The sequence below is a fragment of the Ictidomys tridecemlineatus genome, chromosome 9, assembly GCF_052094955.1.
Source record: "Ictidomys tridecemlineatus isolate mIctTri1 chromosome 9, mIctTri1.hap1, whole genome shotgun sequence".
Classification (NCBI taxonomy): Eukaryota; Metazoa; Chordata; class Mammalia; order Rodentia; family Sciuridae; genus Ictidomys; species Ictidomys tridecemlineatus.
In genome coordinates this window covers 22,988,508-23,005,929 of record NC_135485.1, presented here as the reverse complement: position 1 = coordinate 23,005,929, position 17,422 = coordinate 22,988,508, and the positions used below count along the sequence as shown (strand labels likewise).

The 17,422-nt window shown below is 32.8% G+C and overlaps 1 protein-coding gene across 9 annotated transcripts in view; it reads right to left on the bottom strand.

Moving 5' to 3' along the window:
* Positions 1 to 17,422, bottom strand: part of Pcdh7 (protocadherin 7) — a 396,676-nt gene that overhangs the window by 317,763 nt on the left and 61,491 nt on the right. Inside the window, exon 2 of one of the 9 annotated variants that reach the window (XM_078021173.1) lies at positions 9,192 to 11,041. The exons of the other annotated variants lie outside the window; for them this stretch is intronic. Coding sequence (XP_077877299.1) covers positions 10,964 to 11,041 — 78 coding nt within the window. The 3' untranslated portion in view covers positions 9,192 to 10,963. Of the gene's footprint in view, positions 1 to 9,191; positions 11,042 to 17,422 lie in introns of those variants that run through there. 9 annotated transcript variants of the gene reach the window in all.

Genomic DNA, 17,422 nt, shown 5'->3' with positions numbered 1-17,422 from the left:
AAAATTTTTATAACTATGTGAATTTTGAAAACTAAAACTTTTTAACACTTTCACTAAGAAAAATAAAGCTTGCATTGTCAAATCATGGGTCACAGCAGTATTAAAAGGATGATGGTATTCCTACTGAAATCTATCAAAAACAATCAAAATTCCAAATAAATACAGAATCATCACAATCATATGATAATGTATGTTGCAGGTGCAATGGCACACACCTATAATCCCAGCTCAGGAGGCTTCAAAGGGAGGATCCTGAGTTCAAAGCCAGCCTCAGCATCTTAGCGAGGCCCTAATCAACTCAGGGAGACACTGTCTCTAAATAAAATATTTAAAAGGTTGGGAATGTGGCTCAGTGGTTAAGCACCCCTGGGTTCAATCCCTGGTACCAAAAAAAAAAAATTATGATAATGTACATTTAATGATTTATGTGGGACTTTGTGCATACTTTATGATAAACATATCATTAACAGAGGCATTTTGGAACCTGGGTATTATTAATTTGGATATTTACAAACAGAACCATCAGTTAAATACCTTCCATGGATATAATATGTGTGACCTCTGCATTATGTGAAATACTAAGATGGCTTCAGCAGTACAAAATAACTTTATCACCATCTTTCTTAGAAATTTTTACAATAAAAGTACCAAATATCAATAATAATTATTCATAGGCCAGGGGTTCTATATACTTGAAACATCAGATAGTCCCTAACATTCTATGGGCTCTTTCAGCTCTAACAGATGGAAGCTGGATTTCTTTGGTTTCAAGTCAAAGATCAGACTGAAAATATCGGAGCAGAAAACAGATATCTAGTCTGGTAGAATATCTTTTAATTGGAATTAAAGGTGAAAAAAATAGGAGAGGAAACAAACAACTCTACAGACTATGCCTTCAATAATTGATGATCCTTAAAATTCCACTGCCACAGAACTGACACACCTGTCTTACTGAAAATGAGATCTCATAAATTGTTGTATTTTTTTCAAAAGAAAACAGTAATTCCTATAAACTACAGAACTGTGATTATCTGTACTATTCACATTTTAAATTCGGGGTTTGTTTTTTAAAACCATGAAGGACAAGGATCAAACAGAAAATATTGAAAAGAATTTAGTAATATGCCACAAAAATTAAAAATCAATGAAAAATACATTTGGAGATATTCTGAAATACAAATCAGTTCACACCCTGAAGAGTAAGTCCAGACAGTTGCAGAGGTAGAGAGGGAACATGGACCTGCTGGGTGACAATGCTAAGCCATTAACCTCAAGATAGCCTCTTGGGCTTGGCTTCATACAGATATTAGCTTAACCTCAAGGAAATTCTCTTTTAAATTAAAGCAAAGGAATTTTTATATTAAAAACATGTTTCATTGTTATCCCAAACATCATACAGGTTTGCAATATCATCACATGTAAATAGTTTAAGTATAAACTAAACTCTGTTTGAAGAATATTTCCATGTCTATGGATATACGTGGTTTGTTAAAAATTATTATTATTAATCATACTTTTTCCTCTATTAAGAAAGTAAGTCTCTAGTGCAGTGTACTATACTGGTGCTTACAAATGGCCAAATGTTCTCTTCTACTACTTCTTATCCTCCACTAAGAGTGGCGACTAATGCCAACCAGAGTCTAAAAATAATATGCCTCAGCTAAGCATCCAACACACATGTCTTTAGGGTTTTTTGCTTCCTCCCTCTGTATTGCTTTCTCTGCACTGCCAGGAAAATTATTCCACTAACAAATGAGAGCCTCCACTCCCAAGTCTTTGAAGACCTCTGTTGTCTGATTCCCAGTTCTGCAAAATCAAGCTGAACTTCTTAACATGCAATATAATGCCTTATACATTTTAATCTATTTTTTAGTCTCCTTTTATAACATCCTGCCTTGACACCCACTTGTCCTCTCTCAGATCATGACTCCTGGCCATGTGTTTTTATCACTCCTGCGTAACATACATTCATCTTGCCACAACTGAATTCCTACAGTTTAGTAGATACTGAGTAACAAAGAAGAATGTGAGGACCACATTGTTCTTGTGGTTTTTATTATGTTTGTATGTAAACAAGTACCTTTACCCTTACCAGTGTTTTTAGTACTATACACAACAAATAATAAATTGTAGCAACTCAATAAATATTTACTGAGACTGATACTTACACACTTTATTAAATGTCCTAAAAAACACATAAATTTCTCATTGATAGTATCAAATGAATTCAACCATTCTTTACTAAGCATCTATTATAAGCAAAGCACTCTGCTAAGAGCTGAAGAAGGGGAGTAAGTGAAAATAAATCACACTTGGACCTTCCCAGTGAAGAGATGTATTGAAGAAATTGCACATGTACACACTTAGATACACAAAAGATACCATCATTGAAATGGGAAGCTCAGAGTAACATAAAATCACACAGATAAAGTAGCTTAAAACTAACCACTAGCAACTTGATAATTTGAAAATAAGCTTAATAAAAAAAGAACAAAAGGTAAGATTTACTCATGTAAATTTGGAAAGAAAAATTTCGGGACATTAGAGTATGGGTTAGAGTGAGCTGGCAAGAAAGGAGAAAGTCAATAAAGGCTCTGGAAAGCTAGCAGACTCAACTTAGGCACTGACTTCATGGAAATGAAGACTGCAATGGACAGATGGGAGCAAGAGATTAGAGTAAGAGGAATGGGATTCTAAAGAAAGAAATTTAATTTGTTAGAAATAAGTAAGTATTTGATGTTTCTGAAGCAAGTTCTTCTGCATTTGCAATGTATGGAATGGGCCAGCCTTCTTGTCATATCAGAATTCACTCTAAATAATTTTCCACAAGCTTTAATATTAGTTTAACTATGCCCTCCAGCATAACTAAGACTCATTTTATTTCATAATCTAGATCAGTTATCACAGTAGTATGTAGACAGATTTTGCTTTTCTTTTTTTTAACCTGTATTTTTATGAAGTAATATTATTAGATGGCACAGTGAGTGGAATGACTCTCAATAACAGTTATCAGGGCATATTAATTTCGAATTCAGACTAAACAAGAAGTTAGAGTGACTACTGGGAGAGACCATTCAACCACATGACCATCTACTCAATAGTACTAAACCTGAAGATCCAACTAATGCACATGTTTGAGAAAGCAAGCTACTGGGGAAAACTGCAACAAAACAGCTGAAGAAAACTGAAATAAAACATTCCTAAACATCATCGTAAAAGAAAATAAAATGATGTGACAAAAAATGATGCAACAATAACCACATATAAAATGCCATTGTGTTAAAAGTACTTAACAATTTGATGTCTTTGATTAATTAAAATCTCAAAACAGAGAGAGAGCACATGTGCACATGAGAATATGAGCTTACCACTTCCTTTCCCAAAATCTTTATTAGAAAATAAATACATAAATAAATAAGGTTGTCCCTCTTTTTTGAAGTTTACTTTAGTGAACGGTTTTTAAATTGAAGGAGATCCTGGTGTCCCTTTGAAAACAATTGAAGTATGAGTTGATAATTGATAATTTTTTGGTATGCTCTCATTTACAAATATTACTTGCTTTGATAAGCACATTTGTGTGTTCTAAATGATCCCAAAACATATCATTTCAAAATCATGCAAAATAGTAAGCTCATTATCAAGGTTTTCAAGTCTGTTCTAACAAATGGTTTTGTTAGAATTGAACTTCGATTCCTAAAAACATCAAGAAAATTAATGTTGCAAGACAGATACACCTGAACTTCCAATCCCAACCTAGCTCTTCACTACTTCAAGATCATTGGAAAACAGAGGTGATTGTTTTTAATATCAGGTAGCACTCAGAGGCACCTATCATATGACAGGCAGGGTTCTGTATTACACTCAGACTGCTTATGAATCCTTAGCTCGAATAGAGTAGGTAGGTGTCCTGTGTCACATTTCAAGTATTAATAACAGCTAATACTTGTAGTTGTTCACTTTATGCCAGACAGGGCTGTATTATATATTTACTTACATATAACATATTCAATGAATCACATTTTCTAATAATGTGATGGGAGTGATCTTCATTTGAACATATGATTGAATAAATAACTGGCCCAGAATTGCTCTAACTGGTCCATAACCTGTGCTCTAAACACTTCATATTTTAATTATCAAACATATATATGTACTTTAAAGGTATATTTATGTGTATGTGCATCTGTAGCTTTAAATTGTGTATTTTCATAAGGCATCCAATAAAGGACCAAATAGAGTAACTCAAACTTTCAGTAAACATTTAGATTTTAAAAATCACTCTCTGATCAGATTATTGTCAGGAAACACAGGACGAAAAATAAAACTGCAAGTTTCTGCTTATCTGCATATACAAAACCACCAAACTAAAAGGAAGCGCAGGTGACACACATCTTTATGTTCTCCCAGCACAAATGTTTACTGAACGAGTGTTTTATCACCAATTCAAATTAATCCTCATTCTAGAAAATAGAATTTTCAAGTGAATATATGCCATTGATTAAAAATTTATAATGTTTACATACTTTCTATGCCAATTGTCTGAAATCCCTACTAAACAAAATCAAACCATTTGGATGTGTTAAACAAGGAATAGAACAAGAAGACAAAAAAATTAATGACTTTGTCTTCATAAAGTTTTACATAGCAATGAACTTATACTTCCATAAGCACACAGTTCTGTGAACAATTAATTATCTGCAAATTCATGATAACCAAGTGGTATCTACACATTAACTATCAAGAGAAGCTTGGAACAATTTTTGAGAGGGCAAAGGAGTTGTTTGTGAACTACTGTAGTATCCAGACTTAAAGGAATCTAATAGCCTCATTATAAAGTCATAAATCAGAAAGCCAAGAGCTTCTAGTAGTTAGAAAAGCAAGCTTTACAGAATATCAAGATCTTAGATTCTTAAAGTGTTTTACTCCTTTGCATGTATTCAATTGTGAGTGGTGTGGAATGGGGAGAAAAACACCTCAATATTCACAACTGCTATGGCCATTCTTTATGCTGCTGCAAAGAAACTTCCATCCCATGTAATAAAGATAAACATGAGCAATCTGAATACATTCTCACTGGGGCAGAAAGAGGGAATGAGAGAACCCTTTTATGTCATGCACATGATAAATTATTTCTAAGACACACTTTTCTTCCTCAGGCCTGTCCAAAGGCAGAGTTCTATTGTGACTCTCCAGAATGCTGTCCTTTATAAGAAATTTCAATGGTTCTTAATAGAATCCTATGAATCACATTATATATTCAAAAATATGATTACCTTTATACGTATCTTTTATGTTCACTCCCCAAATGGTGTGTGTGGGGGGGAATTTATATATATATATAAATTTGTATCTAAGTGCATTCTTTAGGTGTTGATATGTATGGTCACTTGGAATTTAAAAATGTAGTTCATTTAACTCTTTCACACTCATAATTATTTGATATGGTTTTAATTTATAGAAATACTTCATATCGTTAAAATGGCTTTTAAAAATATCTTCTAGATTCAGGAAAAAATAATGTGCAGATTCTTTTGTTCTAAAATAAAACATTATTTTTAATTCTGTTGGTGTATGATGCAGCTTTCAACAATTCTGCAGCTTTTTTTTTTTTCATTGTCTCCATTAAACCTATGGGGAGTACCACAGCTTAGGTCATAACATGAAACATCATACTAATTAAAGTGCTAATTAACTGGTATAAGAAATATATTGCATGAAATAGATTGCTGTAATACTTTGTTTTAACTTTTGTGGCATTTCTACTTGGTAACCACTAATTTAGAGTCCTCTAATCATGCTCTTTAATCCAAATGTTAATCTCAGATGACAAGAGCACATGATTACAGAGCCCTATTGCAAGACATATTGCATTTCTTTTTAGTTGTAAAAAATGGGATTCTGAAAGACAAAAGGATCCATTTTTGCAGACTCCTTGGTATTTGTTGGAATACAACCTCTCTTTAGGTAGAACTAATTGGAAATCAGACTCATAAACATTTTCATAAACTCCCCAATCTAAATAGCATGCCATTTAACGTGACTATCCATCAAAAGATTTTTATTTAAAAGGTCCACATGATAAATATGATTGTTCCCTTAATATTATTAGAGTCTTAGCTCACGATTTTTTAAAATTACATGACTTAAATTAGGTTTCCACTTTTGGTTCAAAAAATGAGATAAAATTTTATATAATAAACAGGAAACTTTTTTTTTTAATAAAGTCAACCAGCAGAAAGTTAGTGTAGTCTGACTGTATGCACTTGAAATGTATTATCAGGAGGTAGCCAGTTTCTGATCTTTCTGGAATGCACATACCAAATGTCTGCTTCTTTCATGAGCCTGACACATATGGGAGAAAAAACCCTCTGACCCTCCTTTAACAACTAGACACACAGGAGGAAGAAAGATTAGAGACCTGGATCCCCCTCAGCTCCCACTGAGATAGAATTTTCACTGACACAATTGGGCAGTAACAATTAGAAAACAGGCTGAGCTGCCCTGATCTCAGAGCTCCAATCTCTTAAAATAGGAAATGTTAATTTTTTCCCCTAACATCTAAAGATATAGGCTAGGAAGATATTCATTTTTAATCACATTAATTTTAACTCCTCGTTAGTAATCCACAAAAAAAGCAGCATGAGATAGGTTTGGATGGTAATGCTAAGGTCCATAAAAATAGAATAGCCAGCTCTTTCATTAAAAAAGTAAAGACTACTGAACCTTGTAGCCTAATAAAAATCTGAGATGGGCTGTATATGCTCGATTGCTAAAGTGTGATATGAATAGTCTTGTGGCTACAAGTGAGGTTCTGTACTTTCCAAGGCCACAGAGCCACTTCTGAGGCCTATATTTTCCAAGGTCACAGTTCTTCATCAATATACTCAATTCAAAAAGTAGTTTCAAATAGGCAAAACTGAGGATAATGGTTGTTGATTTTTTCTTCTCCAAAACAAGTTAACCAATAAGCAGGTTTCAAGTGAAAGCCACTAAATTTTCAGGTATTAAGTATCATCCAATTCAATTCAACAAGCATTTATTTGGTTTACACTTTACATGTTTAATCAAATCATTTAATAAATACTGTACATTTGTTATTGAATGATTTTGAAAATAAAGTCCTCCTCAGACATAATAAGTCCAGATTATTTTCAAGAATAACAACTACATATTAGTACACTGATGATTATAATCTGCATTATCCATAATTTTCATGATAATATAATTTATAATTTTAGTTTTCACATTTTTAAACTATTAATTATCAGAGGAAAATGTATATCTTTATGAATGTGGATAAAATCATCTGCAAAAATTGTTCTTTGACTTTTTGAAAACCTTCATCATTGGCTTGTGAACTGTTTGATTTCAGACTTCACAGTTTCCTCTCACTTGTCTATGCCTGAAAAAATGATAGACCATACAGCTTTAAGATTTGAATTATAGTTGATCAGAAACTAATAAATTTCCCTAAAGAATCTGTGTCTGCTCAATTTTGCTGAGTTTCGCACCATAATATATGAAGAATATTGGAGACATGGTGTTGCCTTTTCTTGGCTGTTTTTATTTCACTTTTCAAAGTGGTATTGGGTCTAGTTTGGTCCATGAATATCTTTCAGCCACTATTACTCTCTATTCCTATATTGATTATAAAAACAACAATTAGAAAATTAATTATTGTCAACATTTATTGAGTTCATGTTATGCCATGCATACATTGCCTACATTAATCTAATTTAATGGTCACCACTGATTTATGAGGCAGACAGTTATTAACTTTATATCACATAGGAATAAATATAAGCAAAGAAACACAGTTTCTCCAAAGGGCATCTACTTATAAGTAAATTAATTTCATTTCAAACCCACTGGATTCTAAATTCCACACACTTATATGCTATGAAATTCCACAAATGGCCACATATTTAGCTAAATGAAAAAAATGTTCCGTGTGACCAGTTCTCTAAATAAGAATCCCAAATGATTATCCAGTCCACCTTGTGATTTACTTGTGAAAAAAAGTAACACTATTTTGCAAGCCAGTGTGCTACAATGAATATATATATATATATATATATATATACACACACAAATGTGATTATATGTTGTGTGTGTATATATATACACACACACACATATGTCTATATATCTAGTCTCTATCTATATCTATACTTTCATTTTGTTTCCTGGTTCTCTGACCTTCCACTGTTGGAGTAGTAGCAGGAAACTTAAATAGCAGTACTATTTTCTGTGTGAGGCACTTTGTAATAAACATTAATCGTGAAATTACAACAGTTGCAAGACTCCTCTGCCTGTTGCTTCTTCTAAGCAGAGAATTACCATTAGATGAAAGAGCCTACAGCAATAAACATCAGGGGCTAGTGTTTGCTTCTCCTCTGAACTCAACCAGGCTGATCCAAGTCCAGAAATGTCTTTGAAGTCACGGAGACCTTCATGTACTGATCAATCCTTGGGGGGTAAAGAGCAAGAAAAACTGGTTCTCTTACTTTAATATTCTGCCAGGGAGTGCGTTCAACTCAATTCACAACAAAAAGGTTTTCTCTGTTACAAACTGAGTGATTTTGTACTTGGGTACTGCTTGCTTCAATTAACTTACAGGACCTATTGATCCCAGAATGTGATTATTTTCACTGTGGTCTGTATTTCCATTAGGTTAAACTATAAGCACAGTAGCAGCAACCTTGAATTCATATTTTCCCTGTTCTCAAGGTATGTATTTTGTTTTGGGTTCATTTAAGTGAAAAACAGTATATGATTTTCTTAATAGCAATAGTCAATTTTGATTATAAATGTGATCAGTATTATCAGTTCACAATATTTCTAAGTTAATAAAAATTTTAAAACTTAAGAATTAAAATTATCTGAAAATTGAATGTGTAGTCCAAAAACTCACTAGAGTCCTGAGTACCTGAGAATTCAAACAATTGATCCTTCTGGTGTGGCAATTTTGCAGCAGAGCAAAATTTGACATCAAGACTTGTAATTCATTCAGGCATTATTCCTACACTCTCTCACAAATATCTTTATCATACCTTTTCTTTTTAGCTTTAGAGTCTAAGCCTTTTGTTCTCCAATTGTAAAGATATGGAGAATTATTTTTAAACCAGCAATGTGAACATATTTTATATCCCATTATGTTTTAAGAGATTATAAAATAGAAAATACAGGCATCTTATAAAGTAGTTTTCTTTTATTATTTTGGTCACAGAAAAATATTCAGTACAATATAATTATATAGTTTGTAGACATACAATTTATTATAAGAACATAAATAAAGACAAAAATCCCTGTAATATTATAGATAGGATACCAACTGCAGTTGATTGTCACATAGGAAGAAGAGGTAAAAATTTCAACTATAAAGTTAATCAGCAAGATAAAGACAAATGAATACAAAATGCCAGAGAACAATAGTTTCAAAATTATTATGGCACATGGTGATTACAAAAAAATATGTCAATCTTCTGCAAAAATTCACTAACTTATCTGTTAACATCTGATTTTTTTGTTATATAATTTAGGTTGAAGAAAACTGGGGGGAACTACATGTAACTTACTGGGAGGATCAAAAAGTTCTGGTTAGAATATAAATTTTCCCTGCTCTCTTTGACAACAATGTCTACAATTCATTCACATCCTGTCACAGAGTGAGGCAGCCTGAAGGGTTATAATATGACTTTTCAACTATCTGAAGACTGATTTCACATGAGCTGACTCTCATTATTTTGAGACATTGGTACCATCTTAATTTAAAAGGCTCAATTGCATTAAATATTATATTTAATTGGGGAACATTTGCAGTAGTCATTCTATTTTAGAATTGCTTCCTTTGTGGATAATAATCTCTAGTAATAACAGAGATGAAATGGCTTAAGACAGTTTACTCCACCTCTTTACATTCTAGGCAACAAACCAAAGTGCAAATGCTAATCATTAAATTTTACCTCCTTCCACTTACACAAGCACACATCCACATATGCTCACACTCATACAAAAATTAGACTTTATGTTTATACAGTATCATCAATTGAGCAAATAACTATAATTCAAAGAGGTACTTCCTGCATGCAATTCATCCTTAATAAAATAAAAAGGCCCTCCTCTACATACATGAATGCATACGACCACAAATATAAAAGGCCAGCTTCCTATTGATATAATGGTCATACATTCCTTAAACATTTCCATGGTTAATCCTAAATTCAATCAGAAACTGTGTAGAATGTCTGTGAGATATATTGTGTCTTATCTTATACTTTTACACCATAATAAATTATGTTTCAACAAGTATCACAATGGCCTAAATTTTATTTCCTCTCTTGTCCTCTAGTTTTCTTACTCTCCCTGATTGGCAGTAGTATTTCTTCTTAGTGCCTCGTTAAATAACATGGAGCTGTCCAATTTTCTCGGAATTCAGTCCTGAGGTATACATTTCCATTTTCTTTGTTGATCTAGCACAGGTTCAGGTGATTTCTACATAATACATCCATTAGTTCAAGCAAGGCAAATGAAATCACATCTATACTAATCTCCACGTTATTAACTATAAACAGGAACGGGGTGCATATCTCCACTCTTTGTTTGAGTCCATTCAAGTGCAAACTGAAGTAAAAGGATTTCCTGTTCTTCTTTTCATACTCCTGAGTGTGGTGATACCTGATTCTGTCTCTCCACAGTAATTGATAAGATTGCAAAACCTCTCTCACATCCCTCCTTTAATACAAACTGAGAACTTGATTTCTTTTTTCACTTGTTGGCAAGTATAGTTTGATTCCTTTTTTTGTAGAGATCTTATTTTAAAGCCATTTTTGTTTTCTTCAAAATCAGGGCTTTGTTTTAATCATCTAGTAATCCTGCCCCTTGGGAATCGATTTCTTTGTATACAAGACAAGATCCAGGTCTATTAGAATCCAACATACTGAGTTGGAACTTGGCATATATTTCACTTACGAGCACATACATTCATTTTACACGATTCCTCAATGTGGCCAGGGGGGTTCGTGGTCTGCACTGTATCCACCTATAAAAAATACAAAAATATATGTCTGCTTTACAGGGATGTGAGTAGGGTTTTGCCAGCCTACTTCCAAAGCTTGAACTGCACATCTTGGCTGATGGCAAGTATTCTTTCCTTCTTTAAGATGCATTTGCAATGGCCATGACCCTTTTTCAGAAGTCACAGAGACATAACTGTTCTCACTACAATTAACAACTCTAGGGCACCTAAATCAATACAGCTGGCTAATCTCAAGGATGCGATCCCTGAAAGGAAATGTCTGCATGATATAAAAAAAAATTGTGTTAATTGTGTTTTAGGGTTCAAGCTTGTCTAGGCTATGGGAGGAGAAGTTGGGAAAGTGTGGGTTTTGTTTGTACTATAAACAAATAATAACAAAATGGTAATTTTATGATCAATGTTTTTACAACTTGCACATCCCTAAAATTTTAGTGATATGAGCATAATTTGAATATTCACACTCATCAAAGTAGTTTTCTCCTTTTTAGATGAAATCCATAGATCTCTTCATATACTCTGGGCAATTTACATGCTATCTACAAATGGCCTACTGATATCTGGTCAAGGAAGAATTACTCTTTTCCTAAAAAAAGAAAAAAGAAAAAAATATTGGGGATGTGGTTCAGTGATTAAGCTCCCCTGGGTTCAATCATCAGCACCAAAAATTTTAAAAAGACAGTAAAAGAGCAGTGTTTTCCAATATTTTATCTTGTTTGCACAAATAAAATTCTTTAAGATAGTTTGGTGCTAAAGCCTCCTTTAAATAGTGTTTAAATAATGCTCTGAACTTCTGTTTTCAATGCCAAAAAGAAAACAAAGCATCATTTTTTAATTGAATAGTAAAATCTATGTTACTAAAATCTTCAGTAACATTGAATATTGCCATATAGATGGTTAATAATTTCCAGAGATTACACTTTGTACAGTTCACTACCCAAAATATTTATCTTTAATAATTAGGATCAGAAAAGAGAAATTATCTGCCCAAATTCTATGGTAATAATGGATTAGCACACAAGTCAAACTTAGTAAAGAAGTGGATAGTTTCTTTCCCTGGATGTTTGATCAACTTTTTTTTAGAGTAAATGGTATTTAATAAAATGTAACACCTAACTGAAAAATTAGTTATTTATGTTTAAGAGCACAGAATACTTTGAAAAAATGTTCTCACAGCTGATTATCTATATTAGCTGTGTAAGTTTAAGCCACTTTAAAATATGTCATATTTTAATTAAATTTTATCTATTCCAAAAAAATAAGATTTTATTCTCTAGTAGCCTAAAAGTTAACATAATTTGTGACAACATTCTAATGAGTTACATAAGCAAAGCACAAATCTCCGTGATTTAAATTAAAAGTTTAAGATGAACACAGGTTCTATTATTGTATATAAAGCATATCATGCACCTTTAATTTCAAAACTCCTCAGTACTGAAATTAAATATTTGAAAGTTTCTGATTTTGTGTTTTCTTTATGAACCATAAGGCATGCCCAGACAACACTAGACCTCCTTTCCTATTATGTATTCTTACTCTATGTGACATATTTCCACAGCACTTACCAAATAATTAACTGTCTTAAGAAGTTAGTTGTTCATGTAATTTCTATGCAAGGCTACAATGTGCTCCCTGGAGGCACACATCATGTAGACTCTGTTTACTGATTCATTCTTAATATCAGCACATGCTTAGTCAGTAATAAAAATTGGATTAATGAATAAATGCATATCTAGGAACAGCTAATTAAGTAAATAACATTACTTGTTATATCACAGTATCACATATATAATTCTAAAATTTTGAAATCTTCCAAATCTTTCAAACTGCAGAAAATGCTCTTTATTTTACTGCATATTATTTTTCTCTTATTTGTTAACTCTTTCTTAAATTGAATCTGACAAACTAAAAGTTACACTAAGTGCTTTTTTATCTTTTCTATAGTTATTTTTCTTTCCTTAAATAGACAATGTAAATTTTTCTGCAAAATGTTTAATAAATGAACAAATGAGCAAAACTATTTTTATAAAAATAAGAAATCAAAGGTCTCACAACACTTCATAATTTATTTCCAAAACTTGACTTGTAATTCAGATTAATAGGAATATAATATATTTAAATAATATATTCATCATTCTTCCATGGACCATAGTGAAATTCTCTAAGATGTTATTCAGAAACAACTCTCATTTCATAAGTTAACAACTTCATATGTTAACTTTTGAAAAGCAGGCTTCTTCTGTTTTTGTGGCTTTAGGCCTTGATGCACTGAAAAAAAAAAATGCAACTGTGTACTAATATTCACCTGTCACTGAGAAAAATGGAGCCTTTTCTCACCATTAAAGATTAATGTTCAGAAACAAAAGTGCATATTTCAAATCACTTATAGAGTTCACAGACAACTATATAAGAATCATAGTTCTGAAAACTGTTGTTCGGAGAGTCACTGTAGAAATGGATGTTACCAGGATGTGTTTGTTTTGATTTGAATCAGCTAATTAAAATGGCCCTGGAAGCAATTTTCAGATCACTGCTGCTAAGGAGATAGGCTCCAGTAAATCAGACCTGACCAATCTTTCAGTCAGGTCCAATTCAGTTCAAGTCGCTATAGACACAGCCTTTGTCTTTGCCTTTCAACCTTCCTTCTCAATTTGTTCTATCACCACGGCAACAAGTCTCACACACACACACACACACAGACACACACACACACACACACACACACACACACACATACACACACACAGTCTCTCTCACAGGCACACGCGGAGATCAACAATTCTCATACACACACAAACATACAAGGTCAGTAGATCACACACATACATACACAGAGATAAATCTCTAGATTTCACTCAGTGACCAGTTTTTAACCCAGAGACTAAATTAAGCCAGGAATTTATTTTTTTAAAAAAAATTGTCAATAGAATATTCAATTATAAAAGCCATAGTCTTCCCCTTTTCTAGTCTTCCCTGACCAACAGTAGGTGAGAAGTACCAGGAGAAGATAGTTGAGTTTTGCAAACAATGGCAACAGTATTTAGGGAACTAAGTATGAGAATATCTGGAACACTCACACATCGGAATAGACCTGCTCTCTATCTATGATTCTGAAAAACTTCAAAACCATAAACAAGATAATATACATATTTGAAAGGACATATATCTATTTTTATACTGTTTCAGGTAAGTTTTAATGCTAAATCACATTCACCTATGTAATTGGTGTAGATTAAGCAGAAATATGTGTTGGATGTGTTTGCATATAATTGGCAATATGTAAAGAGATTCTATGAATATTCATTAATTTTTCCTCAAATGGTGTTGAAATCTAGAAAAAACTAAAAGGTACCTTATTAAAAAAAAAAAAAAAACCGCACAGTTCTTTTCACAACATAGAGAACCAAAGTAATGCCAGTTTCCACTATCTAGAAACAGGATATTGATATTTATTTTAGAGCATAAAGCCTATCATAGAAACTGAACCAGGCACAGCACTTCATCATTGAAAGCTGTTACTTCATTTTAAATACTAAAAAATCATTTAAAACAGAAAATGACATATGGTAAACACAGACTTTAGGCAAGGGGAGGACTACAAGAGAGAAAATTGTAGATGGTATATTGGTCTTTTACTTTCTTCTGATTTATATGAATAATGTATTAAAAACCATAAATTAAGATTTGTTAATGACTACAACACCTGCATAGATACTATGGGGCTTAGGATATACTACACCAGAACATGGCACCTTGACCTTTAGGAAACAGGCTGACTACTCTCACCTACATCTTCCTCTGGACCTTCTCCTTGAAGAAGGTCATAAGAACCCTCATGTGAGAGATATGTATAGTTGAGATGTGTATATTCCTGGAGGGAAAGAACATCCTTATCTCTGAAAACACAGGGGCAAAGAAGAATCTGAACAAACAGGTCTTGCTCAGTTCCTGCAGTTTATACCCATTAGATCCACCTCCTATGCCAATCACACTTCTGCACCACCATCCACCTCTTCATCTAACCTGCACATGAAACTATTCAAGTCTGCCAATTTTTCTTTGGGTCTATTTCCTTAGGCTCTGGTGTCATATAAAACTTACATTGAATAAATTTATGTTTTTATCTTCTTATCATATTTTTATTGTAAGGGCCTCAGCCATGAACCCAGTGATGGGTGAGGAAAAGAAATCTTTCTTCCCCTACAGTGTATTACAAGATCATACTTAACTCTCTAATTTAACCTCACAAAGTCCTTGTGAAGTGGGAATCATAATTTTGCTCATTTTACATTTGAGGGAATTGAAGCTCAAAGAGCTTAATCTTCTTATATAAAATCATACAGATAAGTGGTAAAATCAGGGCCCCAAACCAAGACTTTTGGCTCCTAATCAAATATTTTTTAGACTACAGTATGTTTACTCATAAATTATTTTTTTAAACTGACTTTAAATCTTCGAAAAATAGACAGCTAGGTCATAATTATAAATGTTTCTATTTTTAACATGGTTTAGTAAATGAAAACAAAACCTAAACAAGTTTTCTAAATTATTATAAATGAATGTACTAAGCTCACTTCTGGAAGCCTGTGTTTTTCTTACTGTATCACAATTATTTAAATTCATACATACATACATTCTATCATCATTATTTATACTGATGCAAATATAAGAAATAACTTAGACATAATTGAATATTATCTGAATTGCTAAAAAGGAAAATAATAAATAAAACCAATTCTATTCAATCAAAGAAAGAGAAATGTGTACCCACTTACATGTGTGAGAGTACACACACACACACAGAGGCTATTCATTAACACTGTTTCAATGACATTCTTAAGGAATAGAAATCGTTTACATTGGTAATCAACCACTGAATGCCCAGGAAAGGAAAGGGGATAAATAATATCATACCAATTCCTTATCATATGTTCTTTGCCCTGACTTCAGATTATGAATGATTTGGAGCCTAACAAAAGAGTGCCTTGGGTTGAATAGCCAACCAATCAATATTATTGACTGGCTGCCTGTTAGAATCATAGAATTCAGTGTTATAGAGAATGCCACAGGTTATAGAGTCCAATCATGTCAGAGGCATGGAAGGAAACAGAGAAACCCAAGAGAGTATAGTATAAAAATTTCTTTAGGAAATTTTTCTTTGGTTTTTGAAGAAATATATACAAATATTTACCATAAATGAACTTAATCTTGGAGAGAAAAAGAACCAAGTAGGTAAAGTTATGGAAGAACCATGAGATCCAAATAGTGAGAGAAGACAGGTGAGAGTAAGAGGAAGATGGTTCCTTCACTTGAACCTAGAGTTGAGTCCTAGAGAATGGCTAAGGTGGAGATCCATGGAAAGGAAGGGCAAAAAATATTCCAAGAAGATACAATTTTTGAGGATAAGAAGAGAGGAGATGAGAAGGCAGTGAGTGGATTCCATCTTCCTGCTCAGGAGATTTCTTCTCAACTGTCCTACTTTTGTAGCTGAAGTCCACATATAATAGGAACCAGGGAAACAGGAAAAACAAAACAGCCCTCTTCTGAACATCCTCAATTACAAATATACAAGCAAATTAAGTCAAAACATGTCAAAAGATGGAACAATGTAACTTTAAGAAAACTGTTTGCTATGATAAAATTAATGTAACAAAATATTTGCAGATTACGACTCTATAGTGGCCTGTTCTTAAATCTTAAATAATTTATATCACAGTTCATTATTTTATTTCATTCTAGTTTTTATTTTAAATAACTATTTCAAAGAAATACTTTTTCTGAGTTAAAGAGAGATAAAGAATGACCAAATATTGCTATGCATTATTATGAAGATACACAGAAGCATAGATTCCAACTTTACAGTTGGCCAAAACTGAGCATTAATGCATTCTACTCTTAAAACTCATAATGAAAATATATCATGATGGAAACTTAAACTATTATCATTATTCTCTTCAGAACATAACATTGGCCACCTTTGGAAACAAAAGTAGTACTGGCTGCTATTCATGTGCCAAAGCAATAAGTGATCTGAGAGAAACGAGAACTAGATGTTAATGAGAAGATGAAGTGAATAGCAAGCTCAGCTGTCCTTAAATGCCACTAGAATTGCAATCATGTGCCTGAAAAATTGAGAGCTAGTTGGGGGAGTCTTGAACATCCACAGAGGGGACTAGGAAGCAGAAAGTGTTTCCAGGTGATGAATAAAACCACCAAGAGTTTAATCTGCTACCAAGCAAATAAAGTAAATGTCCAAGGAATTAATTGAGACTTGAAAATGTAAATGTGAGACAGGAAAAACAAAAGCAAATCTTAACAACTAGTTTCCTTGCTTATAAAGACATGCTAAAAATGTGAGAATTGGCATAGTGATTATGTGGTTCCTTT